The sequence below is a fragment of the Cardiocondyla obscurior genome, linkage group LG02 (assembly GCF_019399895.1).
Source record: "Cardiocondyla obscurior isolate alpha-2009 linkage group LG02, Cobs3.1, whole genome shotgun sequence".
NCBI classification, from domain to species: Eukaryota; Metazoa; Arthropoda; class Insecta; order Hymenoptera; family Formicidae; genus Cardiocondyla; species Cardiocondyla obscurior.
The window spans coordinates 3,779,763-3,802,298 of NC_091865.1; the positions used below are offsets into that span (position 1 = coordinate 3,779,763).

General features: G+C 37.3%; 3 protein-coding genes across 3 annotated transcripts in view; 1 reads left to right on the plus strand and 2 right to left on the minus strand.

The window, feature by feature from the left end:
- LOC139113430 (nucleolysin TIAR) overlaps positions 1–22,536 on the minus strand; it is a 461,769-nt gene that overhangs the window by 417,190 nt on the left and 22,043 nt on the right. The window lies entirely within an intron of this gene.
- Positions 732–22,536, plus strand: part of Stac (C2 and C2B_Munc13-like domain-containing protein staccato) — a 102,344-nt gene continuing 80,539 nt past the window's right edge. Inside the window, exons 1-3 of the mRNA XM_070674603.1 lie at positions 732–933; positions 1,029–1,076; positions 21,679–21,776. Coding sequence (XP_070530704.1) covers positions 21,742–21,776 — 35 coding nt within the window. The 5' untranslated portion in view covers positions 732–933; positions 1,029–1,076; positions 21,679–21,741. The remainder of the gene's footprint in view (positions 934–1,028; positions 1,077–21,678; positions 21,777–22,536) is intronic.
- LOC139113426 (uncharacterized) lies at positions 12,838–17,935 on the minus strand. The gene has a single exon (XM_070674605.1). It carries the CDS (start codon positions 16,535–16,537, stop codon positions 13,127–13,129), a length of 3,411 nt encoding a protein of 1,136 aa, XP_070530706.1. The 5' UTR covers positions 16,538–17,935; the 3' UTR covers positions 12,838–13,126.

Here is a 22,536-nt window from a genome sequence, read left to right on the forward strand (position 1 = left end):
CGCTTTCGAAGATAGTTCGCATCGATAGAGATTTTATTCGGGCTCGCTTTTAATGAGCTCCGATTAACCGAGTCGAGTATTATCTTTCACTACTACTACCAAGACTTTTTCGGACGCGTTGCGGAAGACGTGAAGGTGCGGCGGTCGGTAAAAACGCAGTTGGTAGTATTGTAAGTTAACAGCTAATTCGTTTCGTCGAGAAGGTGATCGAAAGTGATCGAAGCGAGCCGTGAACGACGAATGTTACAACGTATCCGCACAAGTTCGTAACGTATTACAAATAATATTCAGCTTTATACTCGCGTACATAGTCACCTGTAACGTGCTAGATGCGTAGTGACTGAAACAAAACACGCAGAGGTCAGAGCACAGGTAGCGTACGTGACTCGCGCGTTATCGTCACGTCTCCCCGTTAATATTCGGCTATCAGTATTCGAGCATGTTTCGAAGCTTTCGTTTAAGTGATTATGTGTACTTTTTTATAACGCAGAAACATCGTGAGACTAAGGACACTTAAGGGAAGGCGAGCGAGCGGTGTACGAAACTCCTGCGCTATCGGAACGTCGAAGCTCCGGTTTTCACCTTCTGGCAGCCAAGGACGTCGAGAAGAAGCTCACGTATCGCCGATAACGTCGTACATACGAACCGCAACCGGTTCGTCGTTCGTCTTTTACTCGCGAATCTCGTTAAGTAATCGGGCGTATTATTATTACAAATTTTATTATTCGTAACTTTTATTGCGCGAGTGCCGTATATGTACAGTAACGCGCGAAAGAGGTTAAATGTTCTCGCGATTGTAAATTCACCGGGTCGCGTGGGTCTTGTGTAAGTGTTCTGCGTGTGACTTGTGTAAGGAAGGACGACACTACCGCACATTCTGAGAGGAGGAGGAGGCCTTGGAGAGGCATCCTGCTTCAGCGAAGCAACCCCTGGGTAAGCACTTTAATTAAACATAAAAAATTCTTTTTAAACAATAAATATTTTTTTAAACGTTTCTACAATTAACCTTTTTATTTTATTTGTTACAGCACTATCAATGTAGCAGAATCTTCGCTGCTGCGCATCAAACCAGTCAAGTAAGTCCAGAATATTTTTTTATTAATTAAATAATATTAAATTAAAATTAAATCAGTTTTAATTTAATATTATTTAATTAATCAACTCGTCCGCAATTATTATCGCAATCAACGTGTGTAAACAGCTTGGCTTGTGCAGAATTTGGTAAAATGTTAAAAGCAAGGAAGCGTAAAGTTTTAGTCGTAAAGAAGTTTCTATTTGGCTCGTACGTAGCTTTTTCTCTTTCTCTTGTATCTACAGAATTATTTCTAGGAAAACGGTCATATATAATCGTTAGGTTAAATTGTTTATTAATTTGTTTCCTTATCTGATGTAATAGACTTAATGTGCATTTGAAACATACTGTTAATTTTCGCAGTTCTTAATTTTTAATCGTAACTTCGTTCATTCAAATCTTTTCACGGAGTTCTTTTTTCCAAGACAACCTCGAGAGTTCGAAAGGCTCCCTTATAAATGACTGTCCAGCTACCCTATGATTTATACCAGCTTTTAGCTTGCACGGTCGCAAAAAATTACGTCCGAGCAGAAATATACTCGCAAGTGAAGGCAAACTTTTCACGAGAGACACGATCTACTACTGTAAAAGAGAATACTAAATTGAAAGATTTTAACGTTAGGGGCAGACTTCTAGGTTGCAAATGTCGAGTAGTAAAAATCCATTTGTCGTCATCAGCTAAATAAATTATATATACCTATATATATATATATCGCTCATTGAAAACACGAAATAAATTCTAATTGTTACATAAATGAAATGATTACGCATGTACAATACAGCGTGCATTCATGAAATTATAATAATGCATATTGCATTATTATTTAAAGTGCTTACGCGGATAACAATTATTGGTTACTATTTATTGTAATTACATTTGAATTATTGTCATCATTATCACGAGTTATTAATAATCAATCCGTTTGTCATAAAATACGGAAGATTATTCGCTTTGGAGTATTTGTTATTGCCAATATGCCTGCTTGAGATAAATCCGTAAATCGAAAACAATGTTTATCGCTCGGTCAATCAATCGAGTTAACCATATTTGCAATCCGGAGTAACTCACCTCTTGCAAGGCAGCCTAATCAAGAAGGTATGCATCCGATGTTAGTTCGTAGCACGAGTTGATAGGGAATGGCGTTCCACGGTTGCTACCGGGCGTTCTTAGGGAGTATTAGTGACCACTCTCGAGATCACCCAAGGGCCTACCCTACGAATTTCCTGTCTGAACTACTCGGTTCATTCTCCCAGTTCCCACCTCTCGTCGTTAATTCATCCCCAGTAGATTGACTAAAGATACGAGGGATTCGTCAACTAATGCGCGCGTTCGACTGTGTAAAGGGAAGGTAATTTACGTACATTTAGTAGCTTCATTGTCTAACGTCCGCCGACACGATAAACGTGACATCTTCTACATGAGAATCCGCGCATGGAAACGCGTATACACCCGAAGATCGGGATGTCAAAATTTTAATTAGTTTAATTTACCGCTCGTCTCAAGTCTCGCGAGAATAACAAGCATTAAAATAATGGCATAGCGGATATAACGTATTCCTTATTTCGAATTTGTACAGCTAATTTTCTTAATTTAGTTTGAGTGTTTTACTTGCAATACCGTTAGCCTTACAATTACTTCTTTTTAGAAACAAATTGATAATGGCATTACTTTTCATCGTTTATAATAACAAAACGCGTACTTTTTTTTTTACTTATTTGTACACAAATTTAATAATTAATTAATATCATAAAGAAATACCATAATTAATAGTAAAAGAAAAAAAAAAAAAATTTCTTTTTTTCTTCTATCAAGTTTTGATGTGTTTTAATCTTTTGCAAAGTGTCAAAATTCTTCAAGAAATATTTTAAATGTCATTAAGTAGTACATTGTCTTAAAATTTTCGCGGACAAGCACTATTAGATCGTCAACGTGGCATCAAGTCTCACTAAGGGGGATTGTTCGTCTGGTAAAGAACGCTGATGGAAAATGACATTATCTTTTGGTATAAGTCGGCCGAGAGTCACTGAGGGGACGATTCGTAATTGCTTAAGTTAAGGAATGCGCACCGCGCTCGGACGTAGCGACGAAAGCGTGGCGAGACGGAGGGACGAGAGAGAAAAAAAAAAAGAAAAAAAAAAAATGGGATGAGTGGAAGAGAGAAACGGGGATGAAGGTACGGGACGGGAGTACGCCGAGGGTAAGTTCAAGACCGTGGGGTGGCTATGAATTTAAATTTCTCTAATTAGGACGCGCGGGAGACGCAGTGACGCTGTTGGTAGCTTTCCCTTCGGATACCTCACTTCCCTCTCTATCTTCGCTTCTTCTTCGTTCGTCTTCTATCCGCTTAGATTCTCTTTTCTCCGTCGAATCCCTTATTCTCTCGGTATCTTCTTCGCATTCTCTTTCGCTCTCTCGGTATCTCGCCATAATACTATACTAGCCGCAAAACCCCCACGCTGAAGTAACTCAAGTAAGAGGTGGCTCGCATTCGCCGCAGTTGACACCACCTGACTCAGATTTGTTGCTTCTCACGTTCTAACCGAAATTTATTTGATGCCCGCTAGCGCGGGTTAATTAACGTTTCCCCGGGGATAGAGTTAGTCGGTCCGCGCGGGAACGGCGTGCAGAAATCGTGAGTGCATACAAAAGCGAAACAATCGAACGTACCCCCGCGATGTGTCGTGTGAGTAATTGAATAGCTCAGCGTATGAGCGGCCGATGCCTGAATCAAGATTGCGAGTACAGTCCCGTTTCTCTTTCATCTTTCATACATTAATTCTATCTCAAGTCACGATCAAACGCATATTTATTTATTGTGTCTAATATGCTTTAGTATTCAACACGTTAGCATTACAATTTTATATTCGCGCGAAATAATAAATACGAATGATATCTAGTAATTAATGTTAAAATTAGAAGGTAAAAGAAATTGCGTTTTGGAATTATGTGAAAATTTGATAGTACCCTCATATAATTTTTATTCGCGTGATTTACGGTAAATCTTAATATAATCAAAGAAAAAGTGAACCGTATAAAAAGGCAAGTAGAAAACTTCCGAAATAATTTCGATAATCGAGCCCGGGTGCTCATCTTCTGATATTCGTCTGGATGAGAAACAGTAAGGAATTTTCACGGAGTTTCAGCAACCATTAGCGAGAAAGGCACTAAGCCGACGATTTAAAAAAAAGTTTCCGTGGTGCATACATTAACTCGAGTGAGTGTGCTCTCTTCAGTTGGTGTGTACGAATCTTAATTCTTTCTTGTTATCTCTTTCTACTAATTCACGGAGAATAAGAAACAACGAACAGAAAAAAAAAAAAAAAAAAGAAGAAGGGAACGAAGTTAAAGCCGCAGTCGTAGCCAAGACTTCTCGTCGCCTTTATCTTAAAAGATTAAAGGCTTAGAATGTTCAAAATCATTCTGTGCAATTTATAAACTAGGCATTTTTTTTTCTTAATTACATTGCTCGTTGATAATTATTTCAATTGTAGAGAAAAGCCGTAATGTTGTTTCTATAACTATTTATACGATCTACATTTTTTATTAATGAAAATATTCTATGAAACTTATTTAAACTACGAACTATGAATACCGTACAAAAACTATAGATAATATAAAGGTGTCTTTACATCTAGCGAAAGAACAACGAACGCGGACGTTTGTAAACAAATTAATCACTAAAAGAATAATATAATAATATACCAACGAACAACATTCATCAAGGAATGTCCGCGTTTGCTGTGTTGGTCCGGCGCTCGCTCGCCAAGTATATACTTATACACATTTTAATAAGGAATACAATGTCAGGACATTGCAATTTATTTGTGATTATTATCAGATAAATAGACCACAAAAATTATAGAAAAATGTCGAAATTAGTTAAAGCTCGATCGAGACAGGTTGCTGGTTTCAAATTCAATTAAAAGCTAGCTACAGTCGAATCCGTAAAAATGTGATAATTAAAAATATTGATTATCGGAAAGTGGCGGCGCTATTGAAAGTAGTCCCGTACAACTGTTCATTAGATAATGAACTTATTAAATCAGAGAAGCGCGATGTGGCGAGAAATTTTACCCTGCTACTCATACCACCTCCCTTCGCTCGTTATTCGTTTAATTACCTGGAAACACTGCAAAGGTTAATTGTAATTGGAAATAATAACAAGTTGAGTCCCTTTTTTTGCAAATGCAATTACTACTCATTGATTAAAAAAAAAAAAAAAAAAAAAAATACTGGCACTTGATATAACACTTAAAATATAAAATGCATTATAGAGTCTTTCTATTAATGTGCTCGATTGTTATTTATATGGGGAACAGGAATTTGCGAGATGTATGCAAGCTATCATATAACGGTGTAATATAAACATACAAGCTGCAAATGAGCGATTATTGCATAAACATTTGTCTGGCATAAGCAATTTATCATTCTTCTGCGAATAACAATGTGCTGAATTATTGGTTTATAAATGTGATATTTTGATTACGTGTCGCGTGGTGACAATTTCCAAGTGAAATGAACCGATCCTTTGATTACCTTGGTAAATTGATTAAACTAATTAAATGCTTACATACAAGAGATAACGATTTATCGAAATTGGGATTTTATTAAGTAAATAAAAATCTGTTGACAAAACTTATTAAAATGTTCACAAGTAAATGATATTAATAAATATCCATTTATTCTATATTAAAAAAAAAATTAATGAATTAAATTATAATAACGCTTGTTCCGTGGTGCTAAATATCTTTTTCCGAGTAATCTTTTTTTCAAAATTTACTTGGCGATTTCACCAGTTTCACGCTATACAGCGGCGAGAAGGTTCTTGAATCTCTAACCCGCATAACCGAATTAACGTGGAGAAACGTTCGTGGTACAGGTTTACCTTACTATAGTTTAATCCCGCGTTCCAGGTCGCGTCCAAAATGAAGCGGTAGTGTTGGTGCATAGAAAGAGAGGGTGGGAAGGAGAGCGAGGAGTGACGTAAAATTTAAGAACCACCCGCATTAAAATCACTGCCTCTGCCAGTATTTCAGTTACTCCTTCCTTGTTATTCCTTCTCGCGTGAGCTCCTTCTCTCGCCCCCACGCATTACGTTCTCTCTAGTTTCCGGCAAGGATACAGGCGGGAAAGGGATAGCGAGCAGGGCGGAGAAGGGAAGGCGGGAGACGTAGTATATAAAGGGTTCGCAAAGTGACTCGAATTGCCGCACAGTCGACTTTACGAGACGGGGTATTGCTAATATTAGAGCATAAGGGCCATCCCCGTTCTCTCCCTTTCGATCCGGCAGCCACCTTCCTCTCGAGCCCTTTACCACCGGCAAAAGCCGGCAGCACGGCGGTTCTGCTGAAACTCCTTAACCATTCGACCCTCTGCGACATTTTTAGTGGCCATCAAAAACCGACGGCGGCTTAATTATTAGGGCAAGAGCGCAGAAGTTGGCGCCCTACCTTCCCGTCACCATCTCACGACCGCTATTTCTACATTTTGCCATACCATTTGTTCGTTCGTTCTTCGGCTTTCTTCTCGATAGTTCATCGAGGTTTAACCACGCGAACAACGGAGAGAATCTTTTTTTCTTCGTCAGAAAAGCCTTCTTTGAGAAGTCTGCAGAAATTAAAGAAACGAAAAGTAATATGCGGAGAGTACTATTTCAATTTCTAATGTAATTCGTGTACTTAATAACGTCAAAAACATAGAATTTTATTCTAAATTCTAAATTCTTTTTAATATTAATTTAATTATACATTATATTTTTGCAATTATTTTACTTTCAGCTTAAAATATTTCTTCGCCGTTGCACTTGGTAAAAAAATTTTCGAATAAAATAAAAATATAACGAGGCAGAAAACGTAGTATTTTCAGGTAGTTTATTCGCTTTCTTGTTTGCTGAGGTTAATATTGGCAATAAACAATTCGCTGTTTGTACAGAATTTTAGTAACTTAATTCTCCTAACGAATGGAAACGGCTAAAGGACAAAGCGTTGAAAATAATAAATGACCCTTAGCACGTGTTATATCATAACGTGGTATAAAGCTTGCAAACGACGCGAAACTCGTACGTGCTTTCAACACCACCGCGGGAATATATAAACGGACTGAGCATACTCAAATGAAAGATCGTTTTCCAACTACCGAGGCTAATACGGTCGTAGCGAAATTACGAGGAATGTCGCTCTTGAACGGTGGGTTACGACAATGGGAATTTTATTTGCCATTTCGCGAATATACTCGCACCGGACGCGATTCGTAGGAAAGGTTCTTCGTAGGAGAGCGCCCAAGCACCGTAGGGTAAGAGGCCGGGAAACGCTGCAGGAACACTTGCGCACGCCCGCGTGCGTGCATATTGCGGAGAAAATAGCTTAGTTTCGCCGTGGGAGCGAAATTAGATTTCGTTCGAGAAGACGTTCCGAATGTTCGCTCTCTAACCTCCCTTTCTTTTATCTGTCCTACGCCACCTCTCTTCTTGAGGCACCCACCAAGCCCACCCACCCACCCTCGTCTTCATTCTTGCGCGTCTCCCTCTTCATTCTGAACCGCCAGGTTTCCCCGCTCTTCCTTCTTTCTTTGCGCTGAGATTCCAGTTTCCCCGGAGACGCTCAACGACGTCGCGACGTTTCCCCACGTTTCGTGGTACTATGCATATTTCACCGATTTTTATGGAATTCCTAGTAGACTTCTTTCCGTCTCCCGTGCCTCTCCTCTTTTCCCTTTCTTCACTTTGATTACACACGTATTTTATTCGGTTTTTTAATTCTTTATCTCTTTTTCTTTTTTTTCTCACTTCTGCTCTTTTCTAATCGATTTGATTTATTGTAGCTTCTATGACTTCTTTGATAATATATTAACAATAATGTGATAACTTATTTCGATTAATAAAAGAAAAAAAATCTTAAAAGTTATAATTGGTTTTTTTGCATCAAATATATTTACTGCTAGTTGTTATACGTTACAGTAGTTAGTTATATCTTGAATTAATATAATTCTATAAAGAATCTAATATGTTTTTCGCATATGTTTCGCCCACAATTTGCAAGATTTCGTCATTTGCGTGCAAATCATGTAGGAGTGGGTCATTACCTTTTAAGCAGTGCTACGTGGAATACGTAATCGCACATCATCCTTGTTCCCTCTCACGCACGAAGGCTAATACGTCAATAAATTGATTACACGAGCAAAACTGCATAATACTAATCCGGCTAACCAAATTAGGAGTGCACGTAGCACAGAACTTTACGTTATTTGTCATATCTATAAATACTCATTATGTTTTGAAATTGCAAGCGGTCGCATATACGCCGATATAAGTATTATTGTTTTAGGAGACATTTTAATTTTTAACAAGAGAACTTTCGCATATAACTGTTCCATTCTTTTACTTGGTAAACAGTACTTTCCCTTTTATTGTCAATGTTTGTTTTTAATTCTCAATATTAATGAGAAGCACACAGTATATCATAGCTCGTAATTACAAATATAATTAATTTAAAAGAATGTATAGAGAAACAAAGGTTAATACCTTGCTTGTTAATAAAATGTAGATTATATTTTACGGAGACTTTCACAGAAAACATATTAATATTGATAATGAAAGTGTTATTACCTTTTTAATTAAGACGCAATGAGATAATTATTAATATTAGTCTTTTCTTCTTATTCATTTCATTAAGTAAAGTATTAATCTTTATATTACACTTTCTTTTTCTTGTGAAAAAAAAAAAAGGTCAAATCACTTGTAAATGATCGTTGAAATCCTTTCGATACACGCCGCCTGTCACCTTTCTCCGCTTACTGTGGATTTAGTATGCTCTCTTTTTGTGAAATATGAACCGTCAAACAGAAAATGCAATATACATAAATGCAGTAACTTGTACTTTCTTTCTCGCTATTCTCTTTTTCGTTCACGTGCGTAGCAATTACGTAAAAAGAACATTTCTCAAATAATTAAAAGTAGAAAAAATTATTTTCAATTATGCGCGGTGTAACAAAATACAAATAATTTTCTCATTTGTAATATTACATTATTACTTGCAATACTTAAATATTGTGTGCAGAAGAGTCGTTCTAGAGACCCACTTTGTCGTAATGCGGATGCGGAAGCAGACGTAAGGTGTGAGAACTGCCTGTCCTTAATCGGACGATTGTAATTGCACATTGCGTATTGTTTCAAATCGCGAACGCGCGTACGAAATCGCGAAAGATAAATGTGAAAAACACGCAACTGTCTTCCGGCTTAAGCTTAAAGAGGGATTCTTTAGTGTCGCACAAAGGGGGGAGTATTTCAATTAGGCCAAGTCGGCGGGAAATTAACGTAAAAACGATTAGGCTAGTGGAACGATCTATGTATCATTATCTTCCAAGTATCCTCTGAAATATCGCGAGAGAAATTTTTTCTTTTCGTAAATTTCGCTTTCAGCAGCTATTTGCTATTCACAGGAAAGACAATTTTGCCTTCGGCGATGGGGCTACGCCGGGCATACCGGCAACGATACGTTCGAGACCCCCGCCTGTCGGCTCGCCTTATATTCCGTATATATCGCCCATGAGGCAACAACGTGCCTCTTGAGATCAGTATGACTGTCGGTGTATACGGATACGACGTCAGTATGGAAATAAAGCACTTCCGAGCTCCGCGAAAAATGCATACGTTCCCGCTGGCTAACCCTTGAAACCTTACTTCGAGATCCCTTCCAATCCCTCCTCGTCACCAGCTCGTCCCGAAAAACCGGCGGCTCCGCGCGATACGACGTGCGATTAGAACTACACGAGAAGGAAGTCGTTACGCGCCTTCGAGATCACCTAAGACCTGATAAAATTCACTTCGTCTTGGTAGGCATCAACTCTTTTCCACGTAGCAAATTCTAATGTCTTATGCAGGGTTGATGAATTTTAACGAGTTCCGGAAATTATCACCACCGGCTATATACATATATTCGCTCTTTTCGCATCAACTACATATATGATCTATCTAGCACGAAACAGGATAACTCAGTTATAATGCCGACAGTCTTTTCAATTTTGTTTTAACAAATTTGATTTATTGTAAAATTTATTAAAGAGTAGCCTAATACTTTTTTAATGTTTTAATAGAAACGTTTAATAATATAGTCACAAAATATTCAGAATTTAAACGTGATGTTAAAATTTTACAAGAAAATTGTTAAGAAATACTTGAGCATTTTAACTGTGTTATAAATTAAAGAAAAATAAAAAAAAAAAGAAAGAAAAACAAACAAAAATCTAAACTTACGTACATTAGTATATCGTCAATTAGTTCATTTAATGTGACCCAGTGGTTTAACGCGAGCAAGCGTCTCCTTATAACGAGAAACGTGTGAATATTCTCACAGCTTCAGTTTCAGATTGCACAGGAAGTTTCATGATCGTATTGTCTAGTAACATGAAGCAGTAGGTAGTGAAATAAGAAAGAAAAGAAACGTACACGAAGCAGCGTAGATTGTGAGAAAAGGTAGTTGATGAAAACCGGTGGCGAATGAATTCGTACGGAAAATTTGCAAGTAACGATTTTAGTACTAGAAACTGGGTGCTAACCATTTCTAACCGAAGACGAAGCGATAGTGTTTCATTTACATAACCGTAATTCTACTTAGTGGCGGATACCTAATTCCCTCATACGTTTCCGTTTCTCCTCCGTGCCAGAATTCGCGGTATTTAGGCGACCACCGATTTAGCTGAGTACTTTCTCGAGACAAACACTTTCAAATGTGCAAACTTGTAATCCACATTACGGGCGGGCCAATCTCTGCAAATGGACTCGAAAACAACGTGTTTCTGCAATATCCTACGCTGTTAATGTCAATATTTACGGCTGGTCTTGGTATAGAGCGTAATTGTAAACGAAGAATGAATCACGTAACATTAATTATATATGTAGAAAAGAAAAAGACATTTAATATATAAAAATTGTGGTTGCAACTTTTGTTGTCACGATCCAATTATTACGTGTAACAAATTAAAATAAGATAAACGGGTGAAAGCAGGATTAGAAATAAAAATTAAGCTACTTAAAAAGTATTCATATATTTACATGAGGAGCGTATATTAAATATTAAAAATACAGGCTAATAAAGATTGTTATATCCGGCGAGTAATTGCATTAATAATTGCTCATCGGATATAAGATTTGATATAATATAATATATATATAAAACATAAATTAAAATTCTAGTTAAATGTATATAAATTAAAATTCTTAAAAAAGAAGAAAGGTGGATATGGGTTAAGGAGCAAATGGATGCGTTTTATGGCTTGGCAGTATCGTCACTGCGTACTTTGTAACAATGAGCGTCTCTTAAAACTATACGCTCTACTTATTTTACGTATCTGCAATACACCAAGTTATGCATAACCGTTTGCCAGGCGAAAGGGCATAAAAATGCAAGAACTTTAAGATTATGCCACACTCGGAATTTTTAACGGTGCGCTTTCACGACACTCGCTCATTTTCAACTTACGCGCAGAACGGCGAATCCTAAAGTCGCATAAAAGTCGTTAATACGCGAGCGGCGGAAGGAAAATAACGTATGTACATCGTTTACCCGATAGTAATCAACGTTTTGAGGTTGCTCCGAGTTTCCGCCGTGTACGGCTTTAAGGCACGCGTACGGCGTGTGTGTATTTCTTCGCACGCGCCTAACAGCGGACTAGACGGTAATAGAGGTCCGCATCCACCGATTATCGCCACAAAGGCATGCAAAACCAAGCTTTAGCGCGCTTGCACGCCCGCGGGGACGAGCAATGCGTTTCACTCGGAACGAGATTCTCATAGGGACCAAGCGCTGTTCCGCCGGGTCATTAAATGAGGTTCTGAACTTTCACCTCGGTGAAGACCGATCCGCGAAAAGATATGAGGCCACCGATCAATCTCCACCGATCGGTGAATCAAGTGACTTTCCGCAGGAACACCGTATCGTTAACTGTAGATTTCACGAGAGCGGTGTCGCAACCTATTGACCTACATGCGTGTTAATAAACGTGTAATGCTTCTCGTACCGCGCTTATCGTTTTCATGCATTGTGCGAGGGCAGCGAATGCCAGACTTCGCCATCTCTTTCGAATCGAATTGAAAGTAGTATCATTATTAATAGCATCGAAAATCTTGTTTGATATTAAATAATTCTTTCATTTTCGAAAGAATTATCAAGTCAATAAAATTTCTATAGACGAGGATATAAGATAAGCCGCTGACGCAAAGACAAGAAAAGAAAGGTAAAGAGTTTCAAGAACTTAACTCGATTTTAACAAACGTTTGACAGATAATGAGACTCGCGATTTATCAACATTAATTATTATTATTAATTTTAATTTTTTTTTTTTTTTTTTTTTTAATAAAGATATCGCCGGTACTCGCATTTCTTCCTACAATCGCTCTCGTAATTCTGGTGAGAGGCGAGAAATTCTTAAGTAAGCGGACGATTTATTTAATAAAACGTTATCGATACTTGTTACTTTCACTTGCTTGCGCCAAAATAAGATAAAATGGATAGAAAACTTTCGTTTCGCGCGTACCTTCTAATTTCAGTTTCTAATTAATCAAGCATTTTAAACGTTTTTCAGGATCTTATTGAGAGTTATACAATTTTATATCTTTAAACGAGTAATTTTTGGAAGTAAAGTAATCAGACAAGTTATGTTGGTTAACTTTAACGTTAAATTACGAAATATCGATTCTTTATAACCTTTTTAGAAATGAAAATTCTAATTTATTATCCGTGAAAAAAATGATTATTCGTACTTTTCGTTATATGTCATAAAAACTTGTAATTATAGAACGTTGCATGTTCTTATTAGAAGCAAGAAACATTTTAATTTTTGTCGCAAGTATAGCGGCACGTTTAAATATAAAATGTTGATGTTATATTAAGATATTTCATTAATTAATCACAAGCATGGAAAGTAAAAGGCATCACGTTAGCAGCAGTATCTTTTTTTCTCGTCGGAAATAGAAATCGACAAATCTCTGAGAAGAGAATTAGAGCGATTGAAGCTTTATAAAGAATACTGTAAAATATTTTTACAGAGGCACTTATGAATTAATTTATAGACTTTGTTTTATTGTTGTTTTGCTTACTTTCTTTTATGGCTTGCGTTTTATTTTGTAGCACTGACCTAATCTCTTTTCTCGGTTCTCCGTATTTAGTGTCAAAGAATAAAGCCACTGTCGATTCGCTATTTGAATATTTTTTATCCTCGTCGCTAACTTTCTCGACTCGATCTTGCAAATTACTATTTTGCGCTTGGCTATCTACGGTGATAAAGTGACCGCCAATTCCTTGTGATTGATCGGACTCGAAAACTTTATCCAATTGTTGAGCTTGAGGTAGACCTTGAAGTTGTATGGGGCCATTTCCTGGCTGCTCTATGGCAGCTAAAATGTCCTGAAGAAGGCCATTGGACAATACTTGATCGTGTCTAATGCTGCCATCCGAATTCTCGGTACCATATCCACCGTCCGCTGGTTGTATCTGCAATCTGTAAGTGCCTTTGGAACCATGAATTTCGAAGTCGTCGGCATTCTCCGCGGTCAGTCTCTGGGCCAAAGACAACGCTTCGCTCCCCTCGCTCGTTTTCAAAAATTGACTAGCGTCCACTTCGTTTGATCCGATATTCTTTTCGCCACTAAAACCCTGCGCGGTTAAACTCGCGGTAATTGCTTCAGCGGATATTCCCGAGCCGTGTTCGAACGACGATACCGCGGGGTAGATGTTAGGAGACTGACTAGACAAATGCGTAGAGAGTTCGTTTGAGACGTCTGCGACAGGAGCGTGAACTGCCTTAGCATCACTCGCTTCGTTCGATGAATCGTAATTTAGGCCTACGGGATTACCGTAGCTATCTTTCAAATTGATTTTTTGTTGTTCGTTATATTGTAAATCCAGTGTATTCACTGAAGGTCCTCCCAGAAAATTATCCAGCGGTTTCGTAAGTGGCAGTAAATTATCTGTAAAAATGGAATTTTGATTATTGATGTCGGATATATCGTTTTCCGTAAAAGCTGGACTGTGGGTGTTGACATTTCCAGAAGGAGTTTCTGCATTTTCAAAACCGAGTTGCTTTTCGTTAGAATGCAAGGGTAATCCACCACCTAACGATAGTCCCTCGCTCGAGAGCCCTTCACCACCTGAAGATAAGCTTCCACTCGAGCGTAGCTCTCCGCTGGAATGCAATTCTCCGCTTGAAGGTAAACTACCGCTTAAAGGTAGTTCTCCGGTTGCGGACAATCCTGTACTTGAATGCAATGCTCCGTTCACGGGCAAGAGTGGCTGCAAAGAATTGCAGTCGTAATTGTTGCCGATTGATAGAGGCGCGTTTACCACAGGCGTGCCGTATGTCGTTAGCGTATTACTAATTCCATTATAGAGATTACTGCCAAATCCGGAAGATGTTGAAGTAAAAGAAGTAGGTGGAACAAAGTTAGGTGCTCCATAAGTTAAATGCGGTGATGGTGTATTAAAATCGTTGAACGATAATGGAGTTCCATATTGTACGTAAGGCGCGGCAATTGGAGAATTTAAGTGTGCATTAAATGTACCGGACGAACCGAAAGAGCCCGAAAATAAATTGCTCGATTTTAATGTATGGCGGAAAGATACTGGCACATGAAGATTCGGTAATTGTTGTTTCGCAGGTGGCGGTAAATATCGATTAATATTCGACAACAGTCCCGTTGGTATAGATTCTCTGAATTTAATCGGTTCTCGATTTCGTGGCGGTATCAAAGAGCCTACAGGAATCGGCGGTGGTCTGAACGGGCCGTGAAATCGATGCGAATGTAGATTTTGCTTGTGGAAAGAATTTCCAAATATTCCGAATGACGAAAATAACGGACCTCGTCCTCCGTGCGCGGCAGGGTAAGGACCGTTCGGCGAATAAGAAGAGAGGGGTGGTGCACCATAAGAATTAAAAGGTGGAGGAGAAAGTAAAGATGCTCCTGATATGTGCTCAGTAGTTCCAAAAGTACCAGTTGTTAAAGGTACGCCATAGTCGCTTGCTGGCGTTTGCTGCGGAAGCTGTTGCAAGGATAGATCGTTTCCTATGTTTTGAAATTTGTGAGAATCTCCGACGTCGTTTAGACCGTCTGCGTGAGATCCGCCATTGTCTAATGTCAAATCTAACCCCGAGTTAAGCGGAGCAGAATTAGTATTAATTGAATTCGAGATATGATTGAATGACGAGGTGTCAGAAGTACCACCTGATAAATTCGAAACGTCCGAATTTAAAGCGCCAGTTGTAGGTAACAGCTCAAATCCTACTGTCTTTACGATTGACAACGGTTCGATGTTCGGCGCTCCGTATTGCGCGTTTAATTGTTGTCGACCAAATTGATCATCATGTTGACTAGTAGTTACAGCGCCCGGCCCTTGATTGTTGTGCAGAGGTTCGTTTTGCGGCAGCGGCGGAGGCGGTAGTCCATTATTCTCCGAGGAAGCCGAGGACTCGTGCACGGATGTCTTCAGATCTTGATCGTCGGGATTTTGTAACGGCACGCCGTAAGAATCGCTAGGCACATTCGAGTTCATCGAGGCGCTTAATTGAGCGTGAGACAATTGCGATGAACTTTCGACGTAATTATGCTTCGCTTCGAGAGGAGGTCCATATGTATCTGTCGGAGGACCACTTTGATTAGGGGTGGTGGTCAATCCCGCGATGGGCTGCCATCCATCGTACTTTATGTCAGGAGGTGTGGGTGGTGCTGGAACTCCTGGCGGAGGCGCTGGCGGTGGAGGTCCATATAAATCACCAGCTGGTGGACCGTATTGCGGTTGCGGCGCGGATACGGGCAGCGGCGGTGGACCGTACTCGTCATTGGGCAGAGGATTAAACTGAATAGCTAATTTCGGAGGTGGTGGACCGTAAGTCTCGAGCGATATAGGAATAGGTGGTCCGTGGCCTGGCTTAGGCGGTATATATTGCTGACTCGATGTAGCGACGAGTTTCAATGGTGGGCCGTACTGAGGTTTCGGTGACCTGAACGGCGGAAATGAGCCCAACGGTGGCGTAAAATGTTGTTTCGGTAATCCGTAATGAAGTTTCGGCGGACCGTACGTAGGCTTAGAAAAAAGAGAAGGCGCTCCGAAGCCAAAATTTTGTTTCGGCGGTCCGTATTGCGGCTTGACATTTCGTGGCGGTCCGTATGAGATAGGTAACGGTCCGAATACAGGCGGTGGTAATTCCGGCGGTGGCGGCGGATAAATCGGAGTCGGTCCTTGATTACCGACTAATTCCGGAGGCCCATATACCGGCGCTGGCCCTTTAAAACCAGACCCCAGGGGTGGCCCATATTCGTCAGGCGGAGAATCGAAAGTATTACTTATTCTGTCATCAGCTTTAACCTTGGTAGTTTTCTCCTCTTCCTTGATTAACGGTACTTGCGAGGTCACCTTGTTGACAACCGCTTGTGCATGATGTTCAATTAACAGGACGCAGAACAGTGCGAATAGCATCTAAAAGCAGAATAAGAGGGCTAGAATAGGAGAAAGTGACGACTTCTCGGCAATTGCGATTAATTTTTCTTTATTTTCCACACTAATTGTCTATGATTATACTGAAAATATACTCGCAGAATAATGTAACTTATGTAAAGATAATAATACGTTGCGCTCGAGACCTCGGAAGACTTTAATGCAGCAAAAGTATTATTATTACGTAACAAAGCTAACATAATTTTATGTATTTTACTTAAAAAATTTTAATCGGGTTAATTTATGCATCGCAATATATATAATTAATTAATCAAATATCAATTATCGATTTAATACTATAAACATTGAAATTCATAATTTAATTATTATAATTGTTGAGTCATCTGTTGATATTCAACCACAAATTTTTGCTTTACATTTTTATCTTTGTATCTCTGCCTTTCTTTTTCAAGAATTTATAATTAAACGTACGAGAGCATGTTACAAAAATAAGCATCGTCTTTTAATGAGATGATATGTTTTTTGTTGGAAACGTTATTATCGAAAATGAACGAAAAATAATTATGTTGCATGCAACCATTTAAGCATCCGAGGCGCCGTATTACGTGTTCTAATTCGCTGGGCGGTTAAGAATAGTTTCGCAGAGCATATGAAGATCACCTATGCTTGCTATTGTGTAGTAGCCATATTGGAGGCCGTGAGAACTCCTGTGTTCGCTTAAGCCCGGGAAGTCATCTCAATGTATGTGAAAATTATGTAAAGCCACGTTTACACATTCTGGGCATTAGGGAAGCGTGCACGTGAGTGAATAATTACGTCAATTGTAAGCGGAATAGCAGGTGTTGCATGAAGACGAATTACGAAAATGAATAAATGAGATTTCTTTTGAGATGCTAATTCCGCCTATTTTTAATACAAAGAGGCAATTTTTAGAACAATGAACTGCTATATATACGTTCGTAATTCTCAAAAGAAGATACGTGCAATTAAATGTATTTCGTAAACAAGATAGTCGACCAAAAACTATTTACTTGATCGCAATTTTTAAAATAGCAAAGTATTCTCTCCATGACATATAAAATTAGAATGCGCGAAAATTGTAGATATATTTTCGTCATAGATATCTCTTACAAAAGACACTATTATTTATGCTACAAATTGTCTGAAGTCATAGCCATTAGATTACATTTTTATTAACAAGTAGTATCAAATGCAATAGAATTTGCAAAAAAATAATTTATTGACCAAATAAAAAAAGAGCATTATTTTTTTATTAAGTGCTTAAAATTTAAGTAATTAATCTGCATGTGCGATAATGTGTTACATTAACTCAGATTACTACAATAATTTATATATAAAACAGTTGGTACCGTAATTAATTGCAACATCATTTTTACGTCTCTTCTAAAAAGCATTAGATTAATAAGACACGGTGAGAACATAGAAGTTCACCGTCTGTCAATGCCGGCAAGAAACCATTGCCTTCTCTTAAGTAGCACGATGGCCGAGATGCAAGGCTAACATAATCAACCGTACTTTCTCCGAAGAGTACGGGAAGAGTTTGTAACCCGGCAATGTATCGCAACGATTGCAGATTCAGATAATTACGTTTGTAACATAATTTTTTTTAGTCCCATTTTTTATTATAATATTTAATTACGTATCTAAAAACATATATATTTTTTTTTTGGATTAATAATATAAAATTTAAAAATTATTTTAAAAAATCATCAAATGACATGTGCATAAATTTATTAAAATGATACATATTTTATATAACAAATTTTCTATGCAGTTTATGTTCTATGTAGTTCAATTGTATTTTGCCTCCAAAAATTTTATTCATTTTATTACGTGCACATTAGAGAGAAAAAAAAATTAATTTTTTTAATATAAAGAAAATTAATATGTTTCATTTTCTTTCGTGGAAATAGTCACTTATATTTAGATTACTTTTGCATGCGGATGCACGTTTTTACTGCCCGTATAGAAACGTGTATATCTCACGCAACTCTCGTTTTCACGCACATTGTGATGCACGCGGGTGCAATGACCTATATTCTTTATTATATATATATAATTATATATATAACTAGTACTTTTTATAGTTACCGTCTAATTTTAATTTTACTTTTTCGATATGTATAATCTACAATATAAAATCCGAGCACAAGTGTCTTGAACACGTAAAACAGAAAATTAGTTTGTCCGGTAAAAAATAAATTTGATCGGCAGTTCAATCATTCTCAGCTATTGAAGAGAAAAAACCAGTTAGTTAATTTCTAAATGTTAAAAATGACGATAAGCTTTTACGTCAATTTAAAAAAAAAAAAGAAAGTTTTAAAACAGATGACGTGTTTTAAATATTTATGTTAAATAAATCAGAATTAAAAATTAAAATAGCTACGGTAAATTTAATATAATTTATTACTCAATATAACTGTGATTGTCAAATTTTTATTAATTTGCGGGAAGAATAAGCACTGCGACTAGACTAAAAGCATTAACGATTCAAATTCTCTACGACCTACCTTGAATTTAACCATGACACACGCGCGTAAACCGCAGCCTCGACACTACACACAGATTATCCGATTACTACGTGAATCTTCTTACTCTTGAAGTTCTCTCAGCTTTTCTCCACCGCACTTTAAGGGAAGTCGCGTCTAACTGGAGCCTGTCGTATGTGATTTAACGGTGGCTTTTCGTATCACATATCGCACACACCATACTGGCATTCGTCGAGGCCCACAGCCTCTTTGACAAGCGAGCACCACGACTCGCCAATACTAACACAAAAAATGCTCGGTCTCGTATGAAGATCCCGCTTATATAGACTCCGAGAAGACTACCAGTCGGAGGAGTTGTCGACTGAAGTTGCTGGGTGAATCGTGGAAAGGAGACCCGAGAAGAGGAGAGAGTGAGTACGCCTAAGGGTACGGAGAAAAGAGAGAGGAGCGGAGAGAGAGAGACACAGGGAGGGCGTACAGAGAGAGATGTGGGGAAGAGCGCGAGAAGAGACAGCCCTCCTCATACGTCGTTTAAAAATTCTCTTTGTAGAGAAAGTAGGCTAGCCTTGTCTCGCCGAAGAAGATGCGCCACCGCACGTGTATCCCTCGGTCCCCGACGACTTACAACCCATCCGTCGCGTGAAACCGGTTGTAAATCCTTCCTCGGAACGTAGAAAACAGTTCCGAAGGATTGATCAATCGTACACTTCCTTTGCACTTAACAATAAAAAAAGAACCGATGCTAAAAGTTATATCGGTAGATTTATTGAACGGTCTGGCTGAGACTAAAAAAAGAGAAAAAAAAAACGCCGTAATTTATATAAAAGGATGAGTAAAACTTGTAATGATCTGTTTGTACGTTTTATGTGAAGGATATTTGTTTCGGAAAGTTTAACTAGTAAATTAGCCAATTACCAATCACTGACAGATATACACACGCGTTTGAGATACTTGCTGGTTCTTCATTTAAAGATTGATCAAGAATCAGTAATGCATACTGAGCTCTGAAGGATGTCTATCAAGAGTGTTGCATCGCGTGTGTGCATAAGAAATCTTACGCAAGGCGATGCAATAATTGCAGATTGATGTAATCCTCAATCGTATTGATTAATTATCGCAATGTGATTAGAACGTGTAGTAATTCAACACGACACGGGAAAACAAGATATTCTTTTTAATAAAAAATATTTTTAATAAAATAAAATTCTTTAAACAATGTTATAAAAATCGTGATTTGGTTTTTTTCTAGACCAAAAGATTTATTAATTTAATAGAATAAACTTAAAATTATAAAAAATAAAATATAAAAAAAAATTGTTGATACATCTTTATATTTACTTTTTTATTAATATATGCAAATTTTACGCAAAATATTGTTATGATCTTTAAGCTTCTTTAAGCTTTTAATCATGCTCAGGATGTTTTCTGATGTAAAATAAAAAGACGAGAAAGACCAATTTATGTACCTGAGCAAAACAGATATACATTGGTATATATATATACGTGTACACACGTGCGCTTTATTGAGATCCATTACGTTGTCATCAATAATTCAGCGAAAAAGTGCCGCCCCTTATAGTCTGGCTTTGCTTGTCTGTCGACAGTACCGTATAGCTGATCCTGTTACTGTTGCAAAAACCTTAAAGTAACGCGAGACTCGCAAACAAAATTGCTTCGTTCAAAAATCTGCATGGTATGGAGGCGCAAGGAAAATATAACTAGTTGCGGGACACGCGCTTGAATTAATTGTTCAACGACACCGTTCATTAGAATTTTTTTCCAGCCTCTCTTTATTCACCGACTTCTGTAGAATGAGTTACCGCCACATTGTTAAAACGACCGCTAATGTGTCATTGTCATTGAGATTTATTCTAAAACTTTCGAAAATATTTTCTATTTAAACGTATTTATTAATTGTCGCACATACTTATTAGCGAAATTTTCGACAGAATGCGGAAGTCTGTTTTTTCAGTCGTAGATTATTTGTATTATTGTAAAATTTATTATTTTGAAGATATTGTATTTTAGCTTAAATAATAAGTATTACAATTTAATCGGTAAATATTCCATATTTTCTCAACAATATCATATTTCTTAAGAAAACTTTAACTTACGTTAATAATGTCGGAAGAAATTGGAAGTGTTGGTTTTAATCTCATCTTTTACGTATGGGCTCCTTGACGTTTATATCATAAATAATGTGCGCACTCAGAGAATTTCCTAATCTGATTAAACTATCAAACTTACATTACTGAAGTTATAGTTTCATACATTACACTCTTTTTCTTTAACGTATATTTATGTAATTATATAATACACGGATCTTTAAAGAAATTTTTATTTATTAATTTTCTTTTTCTTAATGAAACATGTATAAATAGTTTTATTTTATGATGTTGTAATCGTTGTATTATATATTACATTACGTTACATTAAAAATTATATAATTTTTAGTTGGTTTAGAAAATGTTCTTAAAAGTATATACCTTTGCACGTGAAAAAGTGAATGCACTAAAACGTGAGGCTTGCGATGTCTTTTTTATTTCCAACCGTGAACGTAATACTAATCTAATAGTTTAGTTTGGTTAGTTAGATTTCGTAATTTCATGACGAGCAGTTGAACATAAGAGGGAACTTATTTATTTGTTGCAGCAGGATCCACGGTCAAGGTGAACGGTCGACGGCCATCGAAGTTTTAGGGTCACGTCAACTGGAATGCGCGCAGGTGCGGCAACATCTTATATTGCCAGGTAAGACTTTCTTCTTTCTTTCGCTCGAGGTCATCGCAGGGAGATACGTTGAGAGAAATCAACGAACGAAACGCTTTTTCAATGACATTTCTAAATTACGGATATTTTTGGAATGGAAGTTTCTTTTTATCAAGTTTCATTTCCTTCTTAGAAATAAAAATGTATATTTCCCTTGTTACATAAATGCCAATGAGTATAATGAATTTAGAGTACTAAAAAGAAAATGTTAACTTCCGATATTGATATAATTGAAATTTTAATTAACTTGATAGATTTATGCTTTTTTTAAATAAAAAAAAAAAAATATATATATATTTATATACTTGCTTTCTATTTACGAATACGTTAAAAAAATTGTTTCAAGTAATTACAACAAATTGATAAAATATAAATTTGTAAAACAAAGTGGTTTATATTAATTGCATGATAAACCGAAATGTGGAGCATTCGATTTAAGCATAATATGCAGAATATGAGATTCAATGAGTATTTAGTATTCCAATGTTCATATATTAAGGGTTAATACCCATAGGCAAATGGTAACAATATTGGAAAATTTAGTAAGTGTCGATCCATGTAATTTATCAGCACCACCTGGTTTGTCACACCTGATCTCCTGTTAAATCGTCCGCACATTTATACACATGCCACACTGGCTCAATTTGCAGCGAATAACCAGAAGTGGCTCAATAAATTAATATTTGATATACAATTTGCTCATAAGTACCAAAAATAAAGAATATAAATTAATAAATTTATA